The 23,883-nt window shown below is 43.1% G+C and overlaps 1 protein-coding gene across 2 annotated transcripts in view; it reads left to right on the plus strand.

Moving 5' to 3' along the window:
• The window catches only part of peak1 (pseudopodium-enriched atypical kinase 1), a 31,453-nt gene extending 7,593 nt beyond the window's left edge, over positions 1-23,860 (plus strand). Inside the window, exons 1-5 of one of the 2 annotated variants that reach the window (XM_011607435.2) lie at positions 2,312-2,553; positions 9,757-13,217; positions 16,984-17,231; positions 18,951-19,741; positions 20,273-23,860. In XM_011607435.2, the coding sequence (XP_011605737.1) occupies positions 9,883-13,217; positions 16,984-17,231; positions 18,951-19,741; positions 20,273-21,589 (5,691 nt within the window). In that variant the 5' untranslated portion in view covers positions 2,312-2,553; positions 9,757-9,882 and the 3' untranslated portion in view covers positions 21,590-23,860. Of the gene's footprint in view, positions 1-2,311; positions 2,554-9,756; positions 13,218-16,983; positions 17,232-18,950; positions 19,742-20,272 lie in introns of those variants that run through there. The other variant, XM_011607433.2, reaches the window with a different exon arrangement.
• Positions 23,861-23,883: the final 23 nt, after the last annotated feature.

Below are 23,883 nucleotides of genomic sequence, written 5' to 3' on the forward strand. Positions count from 1 at the left end.
GATGCCCAGGCAGTTCAGAAGCTTTCTAAAAAATTTCCTTGCTTCATTATTTGATTTTGAGGTAATGAATCACACTTCATATGGATATTTTAAGCCCATCAACCTATAAATAGAACTGAGCTACACAAGGCAGTAACAAGCAGCAAGGTTTGACTTCGCTCAGGGTTGTAATGACTTCATTTTCCCAGCGACCAGCACTGATGGATCCCAGCGTCCTGTCACATCAAGAGCATTCCTCATGAGGGCTAAAGTCTTCTGCCTAGAGAGGCATTTTCTGAGAAACAATTCCAAATTATGTAATCACATCTACATGCGTCGTTCCATTGTTAACATCTTTTTTTTTCATCCAGGGAATGAGGATCTTGCACCATTTAAATGCTTCTGATAAGCTTCAAAATGACAACCTTAAACCTCTCACTTCTTACTTTAATTAAAGTTAAATTATTTTGCTGCATATAGAGGGCATATAGAGTTCCCGTTATCATTCCCCACCCTAAGCTCCTCAGGCTGAACATCACTGGTGTAAAAAAGCTCTGTCATATGCTTTGATCCCATTAATAATTACCATGCAGCTGAAGAAAGAGGGCAGATTGAAAGCTTCAGAAGGCTATTTACTGATAGCGGGCATGAGGGAGTGAGGGAGGATCAGTCTTGGCACAATTGATAGTGTGGGAATTCCAACCACCCCATGTTGTCCTTCAGACATTTTCAATAAATATGAAGTACGGACAACCGACTACTCAGGCAGCATCTGAGCTTATTGTGCACATCACCACTGTCAGCTAGGAGGAGTTCTGGATGTTCTTTTTGGATGCACAGAAACTGCTAATGTGCCAGTGTCTGCAAGATACGACTGATGGAAAACAGCTGTTTGCGTGACAGATCAGTGGTGTTTGTGTGGAAGTGCATGCTTGACAGCAATATTTATGTAGGAAGAAGCATCGCACATACAAGCAGATGAAAGGCAGCAGACCGTAATGGTAGGTTGGTCATACATGTTGTCCAACCACAAACCTTTTTTTTTTTTTAAAGCCATGCATTAAGGGCAGCAAGACTTTAAGCTGACACTTGACAGCCTTTTTTCTCCCATTATCCTCAGTCTTACTTTTGTTTCTTCCTTTTTACACAGTCAGTAATGATTTATTTTCCCTTTCTTGGGATGATATATTTCCCAGTGGAGTCTTAACAAAGAATACTTGAAACTTGAACCCTAACTATTGAATATGTAACAGCATTAGCATCAATTAAATAAAGATCATTATCGATATATTACTGCCTCTGAGGAAAATCCTGGAACTCTGGTAACACAGACTGCATGTGTGAATAGATCTCCAGTTGGTAGAGCAGTCATATTTTCAAGCAGCTATATTTAAGCTGCGCCCTGAGATACAGAAGCATCTACAAAGACGAGCAACTACAGCAACTACAAAGGCATTTATTATTTTGGTTCATGTTCCCTGGAAGCTTGTGTCAGCAATCTTTCTTTCTTTTTGTCACTAGTGACTTAGTCTTTTATGTTAATATACCCACTGATTTCTCATCCCTAAAACTGAGTGATAAAGTCAGAGACTATCTGAGACTATCTGTGTGTATTCTGTGTAGTGGCTCTCCTTTTATTGGCCTTTTATATTGATGCGTAATTATGACAAGTTGAACTTCAACTTTAGAATTTATTGATAAGTTCATCCCACTCAAGATAATGAGAAGCATTAGCTTCTCATTATCTTTTCAGCCAGTGACCTTGGACTGATTCCACCCAGCAGGCCGTTCTGTTCCATCCTGAATGTCAGCCCTGCCTCTTCCGTGTAGAAGCCAAACTGTATATTTCCCAGTAGTTGTGACTGGGGGACATGGCACTGCTGACTAGGTGCATAGTAATGTTGTGGACCATAGCAAATGTCAGAGAGATACATTCGTAAAAGTTTAGGAAAATGCCTCTGATTTGTCTTGGTTGTAAAACCGTCACTCACATGGGCCACCCAGTTCCAACCTGGGCCTGTAAATCTAGTATCTAACCATGTGTGCCATTTATTAGTTAGGCTTGACCAAATCAGTTATACAGGAGAGAAAAGGCCCAGGTTCTAGCAGAAGGATCCTGATGTGGACACATATTAAGGTGTATGAGGAGGTGCACTTTTATAGCAACAAGACGGTTTGCGTGGGGTCTTGAACAAAACAAGTTAAACCTTTTCCCCATTTCCATTCCTCTGCTTGCTGCCATGCTGCAAAAAGGAGGGTGCTACCCTCTTTTCTTTCAGTAGAGGAAGCTGAGATTATGAAATTCTTACACTCGTTTACTGCGAGCTCTTTTCCCATCCAGTGTTCTTTCCTCGCTCGCTCTCTTCCATAATGTTTTGGCTCAATTATGAGCCACTTTCATACTCGTACCCTCCCTTTCTCTCTCTCTCTCTCTCTCTCTTATGAAGCACTCAGGCTATTTCTCTCTTCCTTCCTCTTTGTCTCTTATTCACGCACCACCTCCATTTGGCCTCCGTGTGCAATGTGGCCTTCTTCGCCACTCGCCACCAATGATTGGGGACACAATAGTAGTTTGTGAGTATTTTTTTTATCTAACTTTGTTTTCCTCTTTATCTGCTGCTTGTTAGCAGCTTCTGTCTTGTCAGTGTGGCAGCGGCTTGCAGATGGGAAACATTTGCATAAGACTAAATAAATGAGCGGAACAAAGGAGAAGAGAGTAACGGCGAGCTAGTCCAGGCATTATTGCCATTGACTTCCAGTGCAGATGAGACACTGGTGAGGACGTTTTAAAACATTATGTACATGTTTACCAAATTATAAGAGTCAAGATGTTTGACTGGACCAGTATATAACCTGGAACTAGGCTAGCTTCTGCTAACCTTGGTTCACTCACTCACTCACTCACTTTCTACCGCTTGTTCCTCCACAACCTTGGTTCATGTTTTGAATAACTTTTTTCTGGGAGGGTTTTTTTGTTTGGGTTGTCTAAAAAATGTTGTTAAATCTTTTTTTTTTCTAGAAAACATTTAAGTAATGATAAGTGAAGAATCGTTGTCATTGTGACACTGAGGCCGTCATACTGTATTAATATGCTCATCAAGGTGTTACTCACTAATATCTACTCGATGAGTCAAACCCACAATTGAAGCAATCTTTTTTGCACAAATTCATTTTTAAAAGGGTCACACAATTGGAAAGATCCTGATAATTCCCAAGATTTTTTATTTTTGCTGTTCTGCTATAAACTGTGAGGCGTTGAGTAATTGTGTTGTATGTAGTGTGTTATAGGTCACAACCTTGTCTGTCTGGCATCAACGTTTGAGTAAGCTCTGGATTAACCCTGTTGTTCTGTAAAGGCTTCCTGTGTGTCTCTGCCCTCAACCACAAGCTCATTGCAAACTGACACACCATATTTTAGAAAAATATAGGCCTCACATTTAAAGATGTGCTGCAGTTCAGATGTTGACAGTATCAGTCTGAGCTGCAGGTTTGGTCTGCTTGGTGTCACATCAATAGATTATTCCCTGTCGTTTAAACGTTGGTCATCGTTATTCTTTTTCTTTTATGTCCAGTTTGTTTTAACAGGTTTTGTTTCTGCTTTTCCAGCCGATGATTTAATAACTGCAGTTTAACTTAACAGCTTCTTCTCTGCAGCCAATGTGAGTTTCAGTGAGTGGTGTAGGAGTTATGCCAACCCCCCCCCCCCCCCCCCCCCCCCCCCCCCCCCCCGTACCAGTGTATCAACTGGAAATTAAATGAAGGCGCAACAATCTCCTGCATTTATTCACGGGTACGGTTGCCAACCATCCCTAGAAAAATGGAAGTGTCCCATATTTAGAAAAACAGCATGCATAGCGTATTTGTCCCCTATTATCGTATAATATAGTCTGCACTTTTCTAACTGCACTAAATAGAAGAGAGAGAGAGATATTTTTTTAGAAAGACATTTGCTCTAATCTGGTGTTTTTGCTATTTTACAATAAATAAATAAATTGTTGAATAATTTGTCTTCCACGTATATTTGCATCACTCAAAACATGCATCTAATTAAATTTGGGTTGGAGTCAAATGTTTAGAAAATCATTACACACACAAATAAGGCAACATAATAATTCAGCATGAGCGGAGACAATCGTGTCGGTCGGCCCTCCCGGTGAGCTGTCCCATGTTTATTTTTCACGAGGTTGCCAACCCTAATCTCAGGAGCTTTTGGCGCAGACTATCTGTCTTTGTAGTTTCTGGGAAACCATGTTGTTGAAATGAAAGAAGTCCCACAGTCGCTCGGTAAAGCTTGTGCGCGCTGGCTGCATGCTCAGATTGTTATTATGGCGTAGCAACATGCACTCAACTGTTCGTGCAGTCTAACCAATGGCGTGCAGACGTGTGAGTCCTTGAGATTGGAATTTACAGGTATTTCTGGACTACAAGGAACCAGCTGTTGTTTACACGGTAGTAGGTTGCAGAGGAGCACCAGGAGGTGGCCGTGCACGTGGTAAACAGAACTATACATGCTTAGATTTGCAAACATATGCATAACAGCTTCTGGAGAGAAATACGATTTCCCAATAGCAGAGGGAGAATTAGATCCATGTAAATTTGTCTACCTATTTATTTAAATTAGTTATAACACATCATCTGTTAATTGCTTTATCTTTATATTACTTCATTTATATTTTTTATTGTTTCCTTTTTTTAAAAAAAAAAAGGTAAATCACCATTGTGTGAGCCATTCTTTTCTTGGTCTCAACAACTGTGAAACACATCCTAACAAGCAACAGGAGGATTAAAACTTCCAATAGATAACGGCATTAAATCCATCACCTGGGTGATGTTTATGCGGGATAAGAGGGAAGCACACACAAATCAGCTTCATCAGCTTCATCAGGTAAATGTCAAGTAAAGCCGTTAGAAAATTGAACTGCTTTACACTATGAAAGGCGTCTTTCAGGTCAATTTATCATCTAACAGTCAATTTTATGATCTTGTGTATATTATTTATTATTATTTTTAATATTATTTTTCTAGCATGTGTCTTTTTCCAGCTTTACATCTTTGTTTCTGTGTTTCCATCCACAGTTCATATAAGGCCTACCCCTGGTATTGATGTTGCCTATAGTTCTGACTTAATGGCTTTCTGCTATACAGTAGTTGGATCTTTTTTGTGCTGGAAGGTAATATTTGCATGTCGGAATAATCTGGTTACTCTTTATGGACCAGAGTCATGATGTGATTAGCGTTTTGTGCTCCATTTATTATTCTGCCAGTTCCACTTTTCACAATATTCTAATATTTTGGCTTTAAATTGAATTAAAACACTGAGACTTTGCAAGACATTGCCTGAAGAGAACTTCTCAATGACTGACAGGCTGCTTTATTGACACTGTGGGGGGGGGGGGGTAAAGAAAGACGTGATCACCAGCAAGACCCTTGCTCAGGTATAATCTGTAATACGTTATTATTTGGATAGAAAAGTACAAATATATGATGTTATTTACACCAGTGTTCTACAGTGGAGTTTATTTCGAACAATGTGTGAAGTTTTGCCCCCCACTCGACAGCTCAGTCTGATGCCTCGTGCAGCATTTCACCTTGAGGCTGCAGCAGCGTAGGATGGCATTACCATTCCCCCTGCCTCTGCCTTCGGTAGTTTATATTATCTTTTCCTGCCTTTGATTTATTTTGCAGTTGACAGTCAAGAGTGGGGAAAGTTTCTTGTTTAGTGTAATTATATGATGAGGTATTGTTTTCCAGAAGCGGTTTCCTCCATCACTTTGATCAGTGCCTGTAGGAGAAGCCGTTACTCACATTTCAAAAGGGTAAAATGACTGTTTCCTGCAGTAGTTTAATAGATTATATAGAATAATCGGTAAATTTACACCTGACCTGATTTTCAGACCATTAAATAAGTGTCTGGTTTTATGGTCTCTGTTTTTAATACCTCTATTTGTCCTTCAGCTGACACAGGATAAATGAACACCACTTTTCTAATGCAGAATGGACTCTAAATTAGAACCAGACTCAGCTTGGACGAAAAAGGAAAAATTTGCAGGCAGAGGAATTGATAAAGCGCGGTGAAATCAGTGTGTTAAGCTCCCCTCCCCTCCGCTGGGAGAACACAGTCCAACAACGCCACTCAGAGAAATGCTGTCTCTTTCATTGCTGCTGCTTGGGAACTGTTATCAAATCTGTTCCCCTTTCTCATTTCTCTCCATCTCCAGCACGGTGGTAGGAACAAGAATTTGTTCTCTGTAGAAAGTAGGACAAGTTTCTGCAGCGGCTTCAGTTTTGTCTCGGGGCTGTTTCTGTCTTTTGTTTCTCCTCTATATTCTGTTTCTTATGCTTGTACATTAAAAAGACTAATTGGAGGTTGGCTAAGCGAGGGTGAATTTTACATGTGAATAGTGTAATACAGTTGCTTTCTACTTCTCTTCGACATTATATCCTTACTTTTGAAGTGACGTGAACGATTCTCCACAGTGGGCATTATTGGACTTTCATGCATATTTCATTGTATTTGTAATAGGCACCATAATGAAGCTCGTTTGCTTCAGTTCCTGATTGAGCTTAAAGAGCTAAATGAGTAAATAGATCAGGGTTAAACTAAAATGAGCAAATACGCAGGGCAAACCAACAAGTAATTACATAAAATGTGTCAGAGTACAATTATTGGTCTGGTTTTCGGACTCTTCTGTCTCTCCTCAGGGCTGGAATCAAGAATAGTTTTGTCAGGGGACCACAGGAGCTCACCATAGCATCATAATCCCGCTGGCTAATCACTGCGTCACGTTTAAATTTGCATATGGTAAAACTGACAGAACGTGTGTGTGTATGAGCGGGCTGGTGTGGAAAGATAGAGAAAGAAAGTTCTGGATGAGATTCTTGTTATTTATAGCTCTACAGCAGGATTCTGCATTAATTGAGATGTGGCGTTCCAGTGTGTTGGATTTTTCAGCATTGTCTTAACCGTGTCCAGCACATTCATCCAGCCGTATGTTGAACCCATTGTTTACAGAATACACACGGGCCTGCCAACAATGTAGCTGTTTGAGTCCATTCAAAATCCTTAATTACACCTTTATATTCATGCCCTTGTCAATTCTCCTCCTCATCCACCAGTGTTCAGAAGATATTCTCTCTGCTGTCAGGTGGAGACACAAAAGGATGAATTTGAACGGTAAAGTACAGCCGTCAGTGTACCTCAGCTTCACGCCCTGTTCTGAGGTGTGCTTGTACACTTCGATGAGTGATTGTGCTGTTTGGTGCATCCACGCTGCACAATGGGAGTAAGAGCCGAGCTCCAAACAGTTGCTTTTTTATACTGTAGAAGGGGTAAAATATGGCTTTGCCTGCTTTACGGACAGTTTGGCTAAACACAGGTTGGTTAAAGCGACATTACATGCCCTCATCTGGACCCAGAGAGAATATGACACCATAAAAAATGTGTGTATTCTCATTTGTTTGTCTGTCTTTGTGCGCTATCTAAGACTTGTGATCCAGAATTTTACATTTACATACAGGCAACCAGAGAAATCTACAGGGAATAGCCTTATTACAATAGCTCAATGAGCAATCAAATATCTGAAACATATTAATAAAACTGATACATGCTAAGCATGGATGAGATCAGACAGAGACAGCTGTGGCATCTCTACACAGATTACTTTCTGAAACCTAAACAGGACAAAGCCATGTTTTTTTTATCTGTGGTTTGGCACTGCACGTTCTTAGCACTGAGCACCCCTGACACACATCTCCACCTCCACTTCTTCCCCATGATTGATATGCATACTTGCAGGAAAATGCTTTTCTTTGTAGTTTTTGCATACACACACCCACACATGGGGTTGTGTCTTTGCCAGTGTCTGTCTGGAGGTCTTTGGGTTGGTTTCCCTGGAGACCTGCACTTGGTCTTTCCTAGGAAAGACTGTAACTTTTCCCAGAGCTTGCACAATGCTATCCCTTTTCTCTCCTTTCTCTCTCTCTCTGTCATACTCTGATTGACTGTCTGTTACCAACAATATCTCAGCCTGGTAGTGTGTATGCACCTCACCATGGCTGCTAATTAGGTGTAATTGCAAGCCGGTCCTATTAATCATGTTCGACTAAAAGTATTCTAATTGTAATGTGTTCAATGATAATTGTCCTAAGGTCTGAGTGGTGTCCTGTGTTACATTTGCTAACTTTCTAGGCTTTATTTTGCCTCTGGTTCAATGTTGCTGGGAGAGGCTCCAACATTCCCGTGACCCTGAACAACAATAAGTGTCTCGTCACAGCATCAAACTGATGGATTCGATTTCAGGCCGGGATTTTGGGGTTTTTTTGGATTGAAGTGTTATAGTCAGATGTAAATATTTGATTGTCAGCAATGCATGTGATGCAAAACTTGCTTCATTTTTTGGCGTATTTTGTTTGTTTGTTTGGGGGTTTTTTTTGCATTTGTGAGAGTTAGGATGACCACCAGTTGGACGATGCAATTAGCACAACATTAGGAAGCAATTAGAGGCATTCGTGGACACCGCAATCATTGAGGAATCAGGAAGGCCAAGAATCACTTTGTGTACTTTACTGCATGTGAATGCTGTGAATATTTAGTTCTCAGTGGCGCTTGTGTTGTTCAGCAACTGCTTAATCATCCCAAAAACAAATATACAAGAACTGCTGCAGCCCAGTGTGCCAAACACTCACTGCAGATATGCATGCACCCATACACAAACGTCTTAGTCCATCTAAATGGTTTCAGTCTGTTACTCTGTCCTCCTTCTGTTCCATTAAAATGATAAGTCCAACACATCATTAACATAAATCAGCTCTTGGCTGGTTTAAATGCAAATACAGAAGACATATTTGGCAGAGCAACGCCGCTTATTAGATATTGTGAGCAACACTGCATCATTCGCCTTTGAGTCCATGAAAAATTCAACTAAAAGGACTATTGTTGAAAGCATTATCATATTACCTTACACGGTGTGTGTGTGTGTGTGTTTAGGTGTGCACTGAGTTTTAAGGAGGGACAACAAACTGAAATGAAAGTTCTGGATCCTAAACTTTAGAGGATTTATGTTAGTACTCAGGAACTTTGGCAATTATTTTCTCACACTCTTCTCTCAACACAGGATTTATAATGCATCTATGTCAACAAATTTTGAATAATAAAGTCCAGTTTTTGCTTCCTGTGAGGATGCAGCCTGTGCATGACAGCAGAAAAACTACCCCGCCTGTCATTTCTGGTCAGCAAAGTTTGATTCAGGAGTTCCTGCTTCATTGTGTCTGGTCCTGGGTAGGTTCTGCGTGTTATTGTGGGAGCATCCTTCCACACAGGATCTGATGCTCGTGACCTGCCTGGATGAGAAAATGGATTTACCCATCACTTCAAATATTTAAGCTACCGTTTCCAGTGTTTCACTGTATTTCAGAAATACAGAGAGAGGTTGCTTGTAAATGTACAGAATCATCACAGAGGTCATTTATATACATAACGTCAGGGTCTGCAGCCAGATAGTGTGTTTTCTATGCTGATTGGCTGACAACAGCATAGAGGAGCAAGCAAAACACTGCATTAATCGTCTTCTGTCCCATCCTTACTTTTTCTATTTGGCCAGTCAGGGTTTCAGAGGCAACGATGCCCCCGGGTTGGTTGGCTGCTGTGTAGAGAAAGTTTGCCCCCTAATGGACACAGCTTGGCACTGCTTTTCAAAGTCTGTAGATTTTGCACAGCTCTGCAGGTCAGCAAATATAAACCAAATGTAATTGTTATAACCTCTTCTCTTTTGTTTTTAGGACCGGTGTCTACATCGTTTTAACATCATTATCATTGCCATCATCACTTGGAACGTGTGATGTGTGGCTACATGGAGGGTTTTCCTGTTCACTGACTGAGCAGGCTACAATACTGGACCTGCAGCCATGTCTGCCTGTAGCACCTTTACTGAGCATGTCTGGAAACCAGGGGAATGTAAGAACTGCTTTAAACCCAAGAGTCTGCACTGTCTGACTCAGAGTGTTGCAAAAAAGCCTCCTGAGCCGAGGCCTCCGAAAGTTCAGCAACAGAATCTACTTCCGGCTGCAGCCAAACCTGGCCATAGCATCACCATCAACTCCCAGAGGGCTGGTAGCGGCTCAGCGCGCTCTGGGCAGTTCCGTCCACCGGTAGCTAAAAAACCAACCATTGCTGTTAAGCCCACTATGATGCTACCCTGCTCTTCGGTGGAACTTGATGCAGATAGCAGCCTACAGCACCCGCCAAATGTGATAGAACAGAGCAAAGCATCACCGTTCACAGCCTGGAATCGTAATGGAATGAACCAAAAGAGGTCAGAGGGGTCCAGCAACAACAATGAAGGAGACGCTTGCAGTGCGCACATTGAGAGTTTTGGGCAGCTTAGCCCGAGAACACCAAGTGGAAATAACAACAGCGGACTGACGGATGTTTTAAAGGAGATTGCTGGTTTAAGCCCTGGCCTGAGCCCTACACCTCTATCCAGTTCTAAGGACTTGTTTTGGGGACGGATCAGTTGTTCTTACCGACGGTCTCTGGAAAGAGGCCTTCCACCCTCGAGCTGCTTAGCCATGGGAAGCAACAGTAGCGGCGGCATTGCTCAGAAACGAGTGTCCCTTAGTGGTAGCAGTGAAATAATCAGCACAGAGGGAGGTCGTTTTTGCTACCCCGAGTTTTCCAGTGAAGATGAAGAGGACGAGGAGGATGAGGATGATGACACTGAAAGGGATGACGATGAACACGAAAGCTGGGATGAAAGTGATGAGGAGTTATTAGCCATGGAGATCCGCATGCGAGGACAACCACGATTTGCAAATTTCCGTGCTGCTACATTGTCTCCAGTGCCCTTTGCTGCAGGTAAAAAGTGGAATACCGTGCCACTCCGCAACCGCTCACTTCAGCGGATCTGTGCAGTAGACTATGACGATAGCTATGACGAAATCTTGAACGGATACCCTTCTATTAACTCCAGTGGTGTCCTTCCACCCTATGGGCCGCATGATTTACAAGGCAGTGGTTTCTTCTCAAATTCTGAGTCAACCACTTCTCCAGAATCCACTTCGTCGCTACCAGAAGACTCCCAAACAACTTCTAGTAATGGCAGCAGTGCCCCCTGTATTGTTCAGAATGGTGTTAGATCTCCTACAGCTTCTAAAGCACCTGTTTCCTGCACTTCTCCAAAAATAGAGCCAATCCACAGAGCACTGAGTTCACCCAAAGTAATCGAAACACACAAGGCTGTGCTGGCCATTAGATTAGATGATCAGGATGGCAGAGATGGTGTGCCATTGCCTCAAGCACTTCCAGGTCAACCAGTGACTATTAGTTTCAGTCCCACGGAGGAGCAAGCTAAACCATACCGCGTGGTAAATTTAGAAACATCTCTTATTTGTAAGCCTTACACTGTAGTGGATGTGTCTGCATCCATGGCCAATAAAGATGAAGCGATTTCAGATTCCACTCCAAAGACGGTAAATCTGTCAATACCCTCAAGCCCCACATCATCCTGTAGTACTTCTCTTGGACACCCCCTCAGTCCAATATCCCCCATGTCCTTGTCTTCTCCTGTGATGCCTGGATCACCAACATCTGTTGGTCTACCAGGTACTTCCCAGAAGAATTCTGGACACATACGGTACCAAGAGGTCTGGACCTCAAGCACAAGTCCCCGCCAAAAGATACCAAAAGGGGAATTTGGACTGAGAAGTCACCCTGGCCCCTCCAGCCCCATTCATCCATGCAGCCATAAGTCAGCTCCGACTTCTCCCATTGCTGGGCTGTCTTCTTCTCGTACTGTACCTGTGAAATCTCCCAATTTATCAGAGATCAAGTTCAACAGTTTCAATAATGCCGGAATGCCTCCTTTCCCAATAATTATTCGAGATGAGCCGGCTTACGCTCGCAGCTCCAAGAATGCTGTTAAGGTACCTATTGTCATCAACCCAAGTGCTTATGACAACCTAGCAGTTTACAAGAGTTTTTTGGGCCTCGGTGGCGAACTGCCCCAACCAAAAGGAGTAGGTAATAGAGTAGCTAGTCATACTTATGAAGAAATTGGATCTTCAGATAGTGTCCAGTCATCCTCCACAGAGATAACTGTCCCCGGTAAAGGCACACCAGAGATCACTTCTATTGAAGAGCCAAAATGTCCATCTGAATCGGTGTCAAAACCATCAGATTTGCAAACTAAAACCACTACAGATTCTAGAATAATTACTAGCACTGTCATCAGCTCCACAGACAGGGCACCCTCCCTTACCACGTCATCAAGTTCCCCTGCTGTTCTTGCCATCACTGCAAACCTTCAGAAAACAACCCCCCCTGCCAACGTCGCTTCAAATGCTTGTGAGACGAGCGTGGAAGCAACTTGCGGTAAAGAAGAGTGCGCCATTTCATCCGAGACAATGGTTAATCATAAGGAGGAGGCAAGTGCTGTGCTTTTCCAGATTGTGGCCTCTATCCAACCCCCTCATTCTCCTCCAGAGTCACCTTTTGAAAAAAGTCAAACCCCTGATTCTGAGGAGCTCTATGCCCTGCCACCTGACGCTGTGGTGGACAGTCTCCCCCGACCCAAGTCTCTTTTTTCTACCACTGACGGTTGTCTTTCCAAGCCCAAAAAGGACACCCCTTCAAAGGTTTTGTCTAAATCTCAGAGTGCCTCAGCTGCTGTCCCACTCGCTAGCCCCAGATCAGAACCCAATGCCCCCTTCCCTCCTCCAAGATCTACATCTTCCCCTTACCACGCTGCCAACATTCTGCAGCGACATTTTGGGAACTGGACCAAGAGTTCTTTCTCCAATTCCCCTATGAGACCCAATGAAGTGAGTCCGGGCGGTGAGGGGAGACGTCTTTCAGCGGAGTCCTCCAAACCCAAACGCTGGATCTCCTTTAAGAGTTTTTTTCGTCGACGGAAAGATGAGGATGAGTCGAGAGAGAGGGCAGAGAAGGAGAAAGGCAAGCTGGTCGGCATTGATGGGACGGTCATTCATGTACTTCCTCCACCACCAATTCAACAGCAGCACTGGTTCACTGAGGCCAAACCAGAGGATCCCACTCAAAAGCCAACAATCATTTTCACCTACAAACCAGAAAGCACCACTGGAGATGAAGGAGAATTAAGAATAGAAGAATGTAGAGATAATGGACTACAGCAGGCTGATGACGCCAAAGGCTCCCAAACTGCAGGTCCAGGAGAAGCAGCTCCTTTACCTCCTGACTCTGAGCTCAACAGAACGGAATTCGGGTATGTACATTTTTAAATTCCCTTTATTGTAGCAGTGCGTGAAGCAAAGTGCTGGGAGAAGGGCTATCATTATGGTCTGAGTTAACTTGTATCTTTAACTATTTTAAAAGAATTATGATCTCAAACTGATATCTGACATTATTATGGTCTTCCTATATCAGAAGCCTCTCTTATCATCATGGCCATTTAATTTACCTCCAGCTTGACTTATTAAAGGTATCTGAAATACTTTTAGTTATTAATACTGTCTTGATTGTTATTACTGAAATGTGAAAAATCTCAATTCTTCACCATTTCTTTTAACAAACTTGTCATGAGGCTGGTCCCATTATGTCACTTTTTAGCTTCCCCGCCGTTGCTTTCATCACAAAGCTCCAGCTTAAGTCACCTTTGTTCCAGAAATAATTCCCTTTTCCTTCTTAAACAGATCTACATCAATTTCTACTTATATGATCTGTCTTGGACAAAGTGATGCTAAAATTGGGAACATTGAATTTGCTCTGTGCGAGTTTTTACCTCTGTCCTTTCAACTGGAAGAAGACTGTTGACAAAAGTAACTTATTTGCCCATTTCCCAATAACAATTCCCTAAAGGGGATTTTAACTCTGAAGACAAGTGGATGCAGTATTCTTTGTTATGTGCTTGATATATTTTAAATCATATAGAAAGAACATTAGAAAAACATCTTTTTTCTTTGTTCTTTTATCATATAGCAAAGAAAACCTTTTTTTTCTTCCTTTAGATTAAAGAAAAGGAAATTATAGATCAGATTTAATATGTAATTTAGGAATTATTTGATCTGAAAGAGTTTGATATGCAGATATTGACAGATTTGGACTTCCAGGATGAATAGTTCCCAAACAAAGCTTTATGAAAACATCCGTAATGCAACAGTGGCTAAGTAGACAATGTACTTTAACCTAATTTCTACTGAAATAATTCTCAAATAAAACAACTTGTAAGCAAATGTTGCTGAAGCCCATTACATATGAGCCGTCTATTCTTCTGCCTTTTATAGGACCTTGTGACACAAAATGTTTATGACTTGTGCATCCGTCAGTTATTAACTTTTAATTTCACTTGTCTGGCTGGTTCAGTGTTACTCCACACACTAACTCAGCTGTATAGAGGTCACTGGGTGGTATGTAAGAATGTGTGAGTTTGCAGGAAGAATGTCTACACGGAATGTAAATAGGTGCCTGACAGTGCTGCTCTTGAGCATGTTAGAAGTGTTAGAAATTCTGAGTAGAGCTGTAAGATGAATATAAGCAAGCGATTGTTTTTATGTTTTCAGTTTAATTATGTTCTAAAAAATGAGTGATTCTTGTGAGCTGTAAAGCATTGCTCTGTATTATCCCCTATGGCAGCGCGGTAGAGGTTTTTAATCTTAAAATTGCAGAAATTGCAATCTAAGCATTGAAGGGGTTAACCCTGTAGGGTCTGTTTTTTCCTTAGAGAGCATCCATTTTTATTGGCCAACATGGGCGTGCTCTGCAGTGCTGGCAGGCACACGTTACCTTCGACAGGTATGAGCTTTCAGATAGTGAGGAAGAAGCACGCTTTCAGTCCTGGAAGACACTTTTTGACCGATGGTCTCAGATGGTCAGTCTGCTGTATAGAGAATGTAATTTCAGTTTTGCCTCGTAAGTTTCCAGATGGGCAGCTGTGTGAGCCAATACAGCGGGTAAGTGGGTTGTTAAAATGATTTCTTTTGTAAATAAATGCCAACGTGATTTAGGTGAACGTGCTACAGAAAGTTAGAGAGGATCGTGTTTGGGGATTATTGTATTTTTGTTTTGGACCTGTGATTGTTCATTTCCTGTGGCAGAGACGTGAGAAACTGAAATGCACAAAGGCCGTTTCATTCTGCCGGAACAAGTCAGATCTTGACATTGAATCTTGTAACTCCATTAAAGGTATTTATTGTGTCGAGGGCCTCACAAGCTGTATATCTACCCTGGAGGTTTAGGTTTTTGTGTGTGCTCTTCCATAAACTTCTTTGATTTATGTTTCCAGCCAGGCTGTGTATTTTTCTATAATATAACTGCCGTAAATATTTATGGAACAAAATCCCATGAAGTGACATCAAGACACAATAGGGAGAAAAAGAGGAAACGGCTGAAGCTAACATGTAGATGTGCGTCAGTAAATTTGAATTTAACTTGAAACTCATGGACTTTTTCTGTCATACTTTACTTTTTCTTTTCTAGTTGGCCCACAGCTCTGACAGCTCTTTCAAATCTGTCTTCTGCTGCCAAGTGGCTTAAAAAAAGGGGGGGAACCATGGTAACTCAGGTTTTATTGATCAACTCTTTTTAAAAGAGACACCGAGGGCTTATTGTCTGCAGAACTAGATCCTAAAGATGTCGCATCTGACGCTTTGCTCACACACTTTGCCCCAGGGTAAACGCAGACACTTTGGTATTTTCTGTCACCGTAAAAATATTGTAACTGTGTCCACAGTCCTTGCAGACATCACTATTGTCACTGCTTTCACATAAATTGTTAGTGTTTGCCGAGTTCTTTAACGATGGTAAATGTTGTTTTTCAGGCCCTCAAACGTTCAGACCGATCCTGTGTGAATGCAGGAGATTTACTCATTATAGACGATGACTTTTCCTGTTATTACATATTAGTCATTAGCAAATGACTGACTTACACATTACTGCCAACTAGCCCCACCCCACCAAAAGCTGCTTTCTGAACTTTAGGTGACCTATTTTTTTTATTTAACATTGCTCCAGCCAAGGTCTTGACACGTCTGTGTGAAAATGTATGTCCACCTGTGCAAGCAGAAGGTAGAAGAAATGTAGCTGGCTAAAACTTAAGAAAGTATGAGATAATTCCTATGAATTCAAAGTAATCCTTGACCAAATATGACATGTCAGTAGAGGCATTTGTTTTAATGACGCATATAGGCCACATCTTGTTGTAATTTCACTGCAGACGTATGTGGCAGTTTACCAGTGAAACATTTCCAGGGATGAGTTACAGTCTGACAGGACTCTTCATAACATCTCAGGGGGCTGTGCACTTTGATTTCAGTCATTGTGTAATCCCACCGGCGGTAACGCAACCATTATAAGTCATATGGCCCAGATTTCCAGTATGAGCACATTATGAAGCATACCGTTTCCTGTTGTGAGGAGAAACATTTTGCATTTGTCAACTGGTTGCGGAGTTATTACAGAGATAATATCCAACAGACAGCTGCCATAAATTAGACAAGGGTGATATTTAGTGCTTACTAACAAAGCATGTAGCAAGTTTGCCAAATTTAATGTGGTAGACTAATGACATTTTAGCTGCTCTTTTAATGTTTTACTATTATGACAGAGGCATCTACTACACACATTGTGAAATTATATGCCTGCTGTTTCTGCCTTCCTTCAGGCAAGGCTTAATGGGTTGTATGTGATAGAAACAAGACTTCGGAATCCAGCACGGGGCAGGCGTGTCTGCTCTGTCATTACATCATAGGAAGAAAGAAGTGAATGATTGATGTGCCAGACAGTCATTTAACAACATCAAAACATTTGCGAGCTTGTGATTTGTTCCTGTTCTGTAATTTCAGACGTAGTTCCTACTAATAGAAATATTGAACAAAGACAGACTGAAGCCTTTATCAACTTCTGTTGAGCCTGGAATTATCAGGCAGTTCTAAAATGTGATGTTTCTGACAGAACTTTTAACAGAAGATGACTAAATTAAAATGGCTATGAGGAAGTGTTCCACATTTTCATCCCTATGTTGGTCTCATCTCCAGCCAGGTACCAGTCAATGCCAGTAACACCAGGGACCGGGAGCTGCCCAGCACTGCCTCTGTGTCTGCCAAAGTGAATTTGGGCCTGCTGCGCAGGGAGGTAGGGGTAGATCATGCCAACCAGGGTGCCACTCAAGCCCCTGCCAGTGAGGGCAGTGTCTGCCTTGGAGATCCAGAGGAAGATGACAATCCATCCCATCACTCCCATTCTACAGCCTCCAGCCAGTGTAGTGCCACATACAGCAACCTGGGTAAGAAAGACTCATGTTACTGCCCGTTCAGTTCATCCTGTACCTCCAGCAGTGACGTAAACATACTTAGCCTTCACTTGTAGTTAATGGCTGAAATGTTGCTGATAAAAATAAAATGAGAGAGTCTCCATTAGGCACAAGGGTGCACACAGGGTGCTACACACAGAGACGTTTATCATGGCATCAGTTTGTAGGTGAAATACCATCTCCTGCAGCACAGGCTGCTTTCATCCAGTTAGTACTGTGCTCACTCCTTTTTGTTATAATTCACATGCCCTCAGCAAAAACACTCAGTGCTGTATGCACACTCTTGTGTGTTAATCAGAGCATCAACAGTAGGAGGCAGAGCACTCTCTGTCTCACTCACAGAACTCAGTGCTGGAGTGCTGAGCCTGCCTGTTGGCACCAGCAGCTCTGCACCGCGATGGTCACAGGGAGAAATATTTAACGCTGCTGCAGCTGGTGTTGTGCGTTTACTGAGAAAATTAATGCAAAGCTGAGGTAGGTTTCTCTAATCTTCTTATCAGCCCACATCTCTTAGCATTATTTGGGGTTTGGGTATTTTTTTGTTGTCATTTTTTCCTCATCTTTTCAACTCTTGGTCTTTGTCCTTTTTCATCTCAATCTGCATTTCTTCATTCAACCCACTTCTTCTTTGTTGTATACATGCAAAATACAACTGCACAGTGTCGGCCTGTAGGGAGCATTTGCCCTCTTTACAAATCAAATTATAAAGAGTAATGGTCTCTAAAGCTGAGCATACTTGTTCCTGCCTTCCCAGACTTTTCTCTCCTTTGTAAGCATCCTTATTGCCAAAAAAGGGGATCTGTCTTTACTAAAGAATGTTTTTGCAGGATATTTTTCTGTGCTTGTTTGTTTTCATTTGCTTTTTATGTGTTTTGCTGATAGTATGTCTGTCTGCAAGAGAGAGGTCAGGAATGATGGAATCAGATGGAATTAGAAAGTTTTTTTTGGTATATGCTGGTGAGACTACATCAAAAAATATGCAGATTTATCATTTATTTATTTATTTTGATTTTTAATAATGTGTCTATGCAGTGACCGTCATAAAGATCTATTCTAAAGAAAGATCTACACAGCAACATTGCTGCAATAAAAAAGCCCCTTTGGACTGGAAGATGGAGACGGTTGTTGTCCGGGATGGATTATTACTGACTGCTGAGCACATTAAATACACCCGTTCTAGAGAGGATTACCAAGACTCATTTACTTTATCCTCACTGCTCTTTCTTAAGACTTCTGCTGCCTAGACATTATGGCAGTGTGAGAGCAAAGGCAGAAAGATGCTCATGGAATCATTTTCTCTGGTTAATATTTACGCTGTGTTAAAAGGTTCGATCGGGTTCTTTATGTGAAAGACTACGGGGGGGAAATCCATTTGTAAAATTCACAGTGTTGAGAATTGTAGTGTCTCTACTGTCCCTTTAAGCAACACTGCAAACAGAACCTGCAGATTTAGCCGAGCAACACAGACCCTTGTGCCAATCCTTGTGCCTACTCTCTACAGTACATCTGAATATCTATAGGCTCCATTTAAGCAAAAGTAGCCTCATAAAATATTCCACTGCAGATTATTGTAGCCCCTTTACTTTGGTTAATTAATTGAATGCAGTACTGTCACATTGCATTTTTAAAATCTTGTTACGACACATACACACACACAACTGTACTCATAATGGTACACTTTCTGTTTCACAGGGCAATCGAGGGCCAACATGATCCCACTGAAGCAGCCACGGAACTTTAAAGCATCTAACGACACCTTGGCCTCCATTGATCTGGACCATTCTGTTGCTAAGCTGACACCACCACCGCCCTTGCCAAAGAAAGCCGTGCCTCGCTCCAGCACTGAACCCAGCATCGTAGGCAAAGAACCAGGCCAGGGAGTTCTGAGACCTCGAGCCGAGGCTAAGCCTGGTGGCACCAACCTGAGCGTGGCCAACCCACTTTACGAGCTGGACTCCAACTGGGAGACGGCCAGTCAGAGCTCCTCTCTAAGCTCAGAGCACCATCGCGCTCACGACCATGAAAGTGGTGATTCACTGGAGAGGCCTTTACCTGCCACAGCTGCCAGTAAAAGTCGAACGGCTAACAGCATGTCCTCGCTGGGTCCCCAGGCTTCCGCTGGTGCACCCAGTGCAACCAGTAGCAGAGAGAAGAGAGTTTATCCAAGTACAGAATCTTTGAATAGGCGAGGTCGGACAGCACACAGTGGCTCCAAAACACAGAGACCTGCTCTGTATAAGGGGTTGGATAGCTGGGATGAAGTGGTGGGAAGGATCCGGGGGCTCCACACAGATACACTGCGGAAATTGGCAGCAAAATGCGAAGACCGTTTCATGGCTGGGCAGAAAGGTCTCTTGAGATTTGGCACCGACAGCTGGTCTCACTTCAGACTGACCACTGGGAAACCCTGCTGTGAGGCAGGAGATGCTGTATACTACACTGCCTCGTATGCCAAAGACCCACTGGTCAACTATGCCATCAAGGTAAGACACGAGATCTGAATGGAAAATTGTATCTTTATCTGCAGATTTTAAAATAATAAACTGCTCAGCGATAAAGTGTTGAAAAGTACAGAGGCTGTCATTTTTGTCCCAGCAATCGTACCACCAGTATAATTAGATAATAACCCAGTTAATAACCCCTTAACTTTATGTGTTGTACAAGAATTATATTGCAGCAACATGAGACCGCTAAGTCAGGCAGCTCCCTGTCAGACTGTGACAGTTTCCACAGTTGAAGTTAACTGATGTTTGACCTGAACTCATTACTTTCTCCAGTGTTGTGACCCCATTTCCCATTTTTTGTCTCAGTCACCCACTGGCTGTTTACCGCCATCTAGTGGCCTGAGAAGTGTTACATCTGTAACCACTGTCGCATTATTTCTAAGATTTTTGTATAAAAACATGTTGTTTTGAACACACAGTGTACAATTTTGGGATTAACAAGGAATTTGCCTCCCACATTTATTATTTTTCCTTTAAAGCTAAAGCTAGTCTAATTTCTGCCCTCTTCAGATCTGCCGCAGTAAAGTCAAAGAGACCCAGCAGCAGTTTTTCCACAGCCTGGCAGTGAGACAAAGTCTTCCCGTTCACTTCAACATCCAACAAGACTGTGGGCACTTTCTGGCTGATGTTCCTACGTGCCTGCTTCCTTGGGAAGAAGAAGAAGAGGAGGAGGCAGAGGAGCAAGAACCCCAGGAAGAAGATGAAGAGGAAAACAGAAAAGGCCTCAAAGGGAAAGAGTTAAAGACTGAAGCCAATAGGAAATTGGAAGAAACGCCCACTGCAGGTGACATCAACACATCTGGACATTTAAAGAGCCGAGTGGTGGTCATCACACGCGAGGTGCCCTTTCAGACGGTGGCTGACTTTGTCCATGAAGGTGTGGCCCGGCACGCTCAGAACCCAGAGCTGTATGAGCGCCAGGTGTGCCTCCTGCTCCTGCAGCTCTGTTCTGGCCTGGAGCACATGAAACCCTATCACGTGACGCACTGTGACTTGCGTATGGAGAACCTGCTGCTGGTCCACTCTCAGCCCAGCAACCCCTCTAGCCCGGACCTTCTGGAGCCCAATAACAACAGCAGTGGAGCTGGTTCTGCAGGAACCTGCGCCAGTTTCATCGCTGCTGCCTCTAACGCCACCTGTCCCGCCCGCCTCATCATCAGTAATTTCTCCCAGGCCAAACAGAAGAGCGCGCTGATGACTGCCGACCCCGGAACACTACGCAACCAGGCCCGACTTGCACCTGAAATCGTCACGGCGACCCAATATCGAAAGTGCGATGAGTTTCAGACCGGGATTCTCATCTACGAAATGTTGCACCGGCTCAACCCATTTGAAGAGACACCAGAGTTAAAGGAGAGGGAGTACACGTGGGCAGACCTGCCGCTGTTGCCTGTCAGGTCACTCTACTCACAAGGGCTGCAGCAGCTGGCCCGACTGCTCCTCACAGTCAACCCATCTGAAAGAATCCGCATGTCCGAGGCCCGGGCCTGCCTGCAGTGCTTGCTCTGGGGCCCTCGTGAGGACCTGTTCCAGGCGCTGGGCTGCAGCAGCACAGGCCCCATCTCAGGCTCCACCGCCAGCCACCGCGAGGCCACCCTCCAGAACTGGCTGGACTTGAAGCGGACGCTGATGATGATCAAGTTCGCAGAGCGCTCCCTGGACACGGCCTGCGGCGTGAGCCTGGAGGACTGGCTGTGTTGCCAGTATCTGGCGTTCGCCACCACCGACACCCTGAGCCGGGTGGTGCACATCCTGCAGCAGCCCCACCCTCAGCCCCACAGCCTGAGCCAGGCAGCACAGCACCAAACTCATGCACACTCCACCTGACAGTCGCAGCCGCTCTGACTTTCTCCACTCGGCTGTTTCTATGGCAACAGTTCCTACTTCCTCCGTCTGGTCCTTCTGCCGGCGCTAATGTGTGATGTGATCTAATTGTCAGCTTTGTTGTTGCAGTCACAGTTCTCACCTCGATCTAAACTGTTGTTTGTGCAGTGGCTGTGTGTTCTTCTTCATGGTGAAATCCGTCTGCAGTGTGACAGGCTGTCGTCCCAGCCAGGATACAGGATACAGGATTCCAACGTGGTCAGCTACGTCAGGGTGGATGCCATTGTTACTCAGTGTTTTTTCATAGAAACTAAGAAAACCTGAAACGTTGTGAGGTTTTCCACCTATTTTGTCATGCCACTGAAGTTCTCTGAATCTGTTACACACACAAAACCCGTGAGGGATTTTTTGTTTATCAAATTGTGAATAGATGCAGAGGGAATTAGGTCAACCTGTCTTTAAGGTTTGTTTAACTAAGGAAATTTTAAGAGTTGGCTAACATTTATCCATTCATGCATATATTGTATTTGATACAAAACCTTTTAAAGTTGAAATTGGGACTCAAAGTGAAATAAAGGGATACAGTTATTAAGCTTTTGTATTCATGTATCCCTGAAAGTCACCCCAGATCTGAAGTAGTATGAATATTTTTCCACTTAAACCAAAGATCAACATTTTAACAAAACGATTCTTCATTCTAGTCCCCAGATTTGCACATTAACGGATGTTTGACCTTAAAATGTTGTGTCAGAACAAATGCAACACTTGTGCCCAGGGCTTCAACGTGGGGTTTGAACACTATGCTTCTTTTGTCTGTGTAGTTCTAAGAGTTTTAAAGATGAGGTAGGATCCATCAGCCCTGACCAGGCTTGACTTCTTGTTGGAGCATGTGCAATTCTAATCTTTGCTAACTTCCTTTGGAGGTTACAGCTTCTACGATACGCAGCCTTATACAAGTCCTGTTTTTTTTCATGAGTTTGGTGGCACATATACTAATTCTTGTACATTAATTCCTGCTATTTAAGAATCGGACTCGTAGGCATGGATGGGAGAACTGGGAAGTTTCAGGGACTGCCACAGAGTTCTTTGGCTGTTTTGTTGTTCCCGTCAAGTCATTTTGGGACAGTTTTGCGGCACGGACAGCATTTGCACATTTGTTCTGAGCGTTGGTACTCTGGTGGAGAAGACGCGACGGAGACTGACTGGTCCTGCGATTAATGGGAGCCTGGTTGGTGATCTTGTGCGTGGGATGCAAGTGTGCCTCCTCAACCTGCCCCCCTCCACCTTCTTTCATGACTGAGCTCTGACAATAACAATCCCCTGTTAAACTGTCATTTTCAAGCTTTATTTTGGGACTTTCTTTTTGATCCAACCAATGTAAAAGCATCTGAAGCTGAGAACCCAGCAGCACTCTGATGGCTGCATCTTTCCCTCCGGGGCGACGGTTTCAAACTGACACTACAGTAAAGCTTTCAGGAGTTTGGCTCATCTCACTCCAGTAAATATTCCTCTTCCAATCAACACTGCAGCGACTCAACTTGTCACTTTGTGGGGGGGCGCTTTGGGGCTCAGGATCCTGTGATTGCTTCAGTGCAGATGTTCAGTACAAGACTTAATGGGCCACGGAGAAAAAATGAGATAAAGCAAGTGTGAGTTTGTTTCTGCGTTAAAAAGGGTTTGTGTGCTGAGGAGTGTGTGTCGACGCCGCTGGTGGCTGTCATTGTGTCAAGAGATTGAAACCTCCATACGTATAACGCTATATTTGAAATATAACCTATTTTAATCTGCACACTATTTTGTCCGCTGTAGAGCACCTGTATTTCTGAGAGATTTTAAACATCATGTATTCATTTTTAAAGCTGTACTTGACGTTCTTCGTCCTTGGGGGAGAAAGGGGTGAGTAGTTTATCACTGTCCAAGGCCAAGACTAAAGATCACGTTCTCTTCAAACCACATGATAAAAAGCATCAATATACAGAACAATGTCTGTTTTCTTTTACCCGCCTGGTCAGCTTATCCGGAGACGAACCACTCTGAAAAGAACCTGCAGGATTCTGCACGGTTAGAACATCTGTCAGTTGTGTGGCCGACAGTGAATATCGTTTATTTTCTCTCTTTGCTTTTCACAATGTTAACTGCCACTGAATGGGGGGGGTGAGGAAAACCTCTATTACTTTATATGAATATGTGTACAGTATGTGTCCTGGCCTGCCACAGTTTATTGTTGATCAATTTATCCAACTGTAACAGAACAATAAATATATGTTTTTATAAATACACAGGTTGTTCAGTTAGTG

The sequence above is a fragment of the Takifugu rubripes genome, chromosome 9 (assembly GCF_901000725.2).
Source record: "Takifugu rubripes chromosome 9, fTakRub1.2, whole genome shotgun sequence".
Classification (NCBI taxonomy): domain Eukaryota; kingdom Metazoa; phylum Chordata; class Actinopteri; order Tetraodontiformes; family Tetraodontidae; genus Takifugu; species Takifugu rubripes.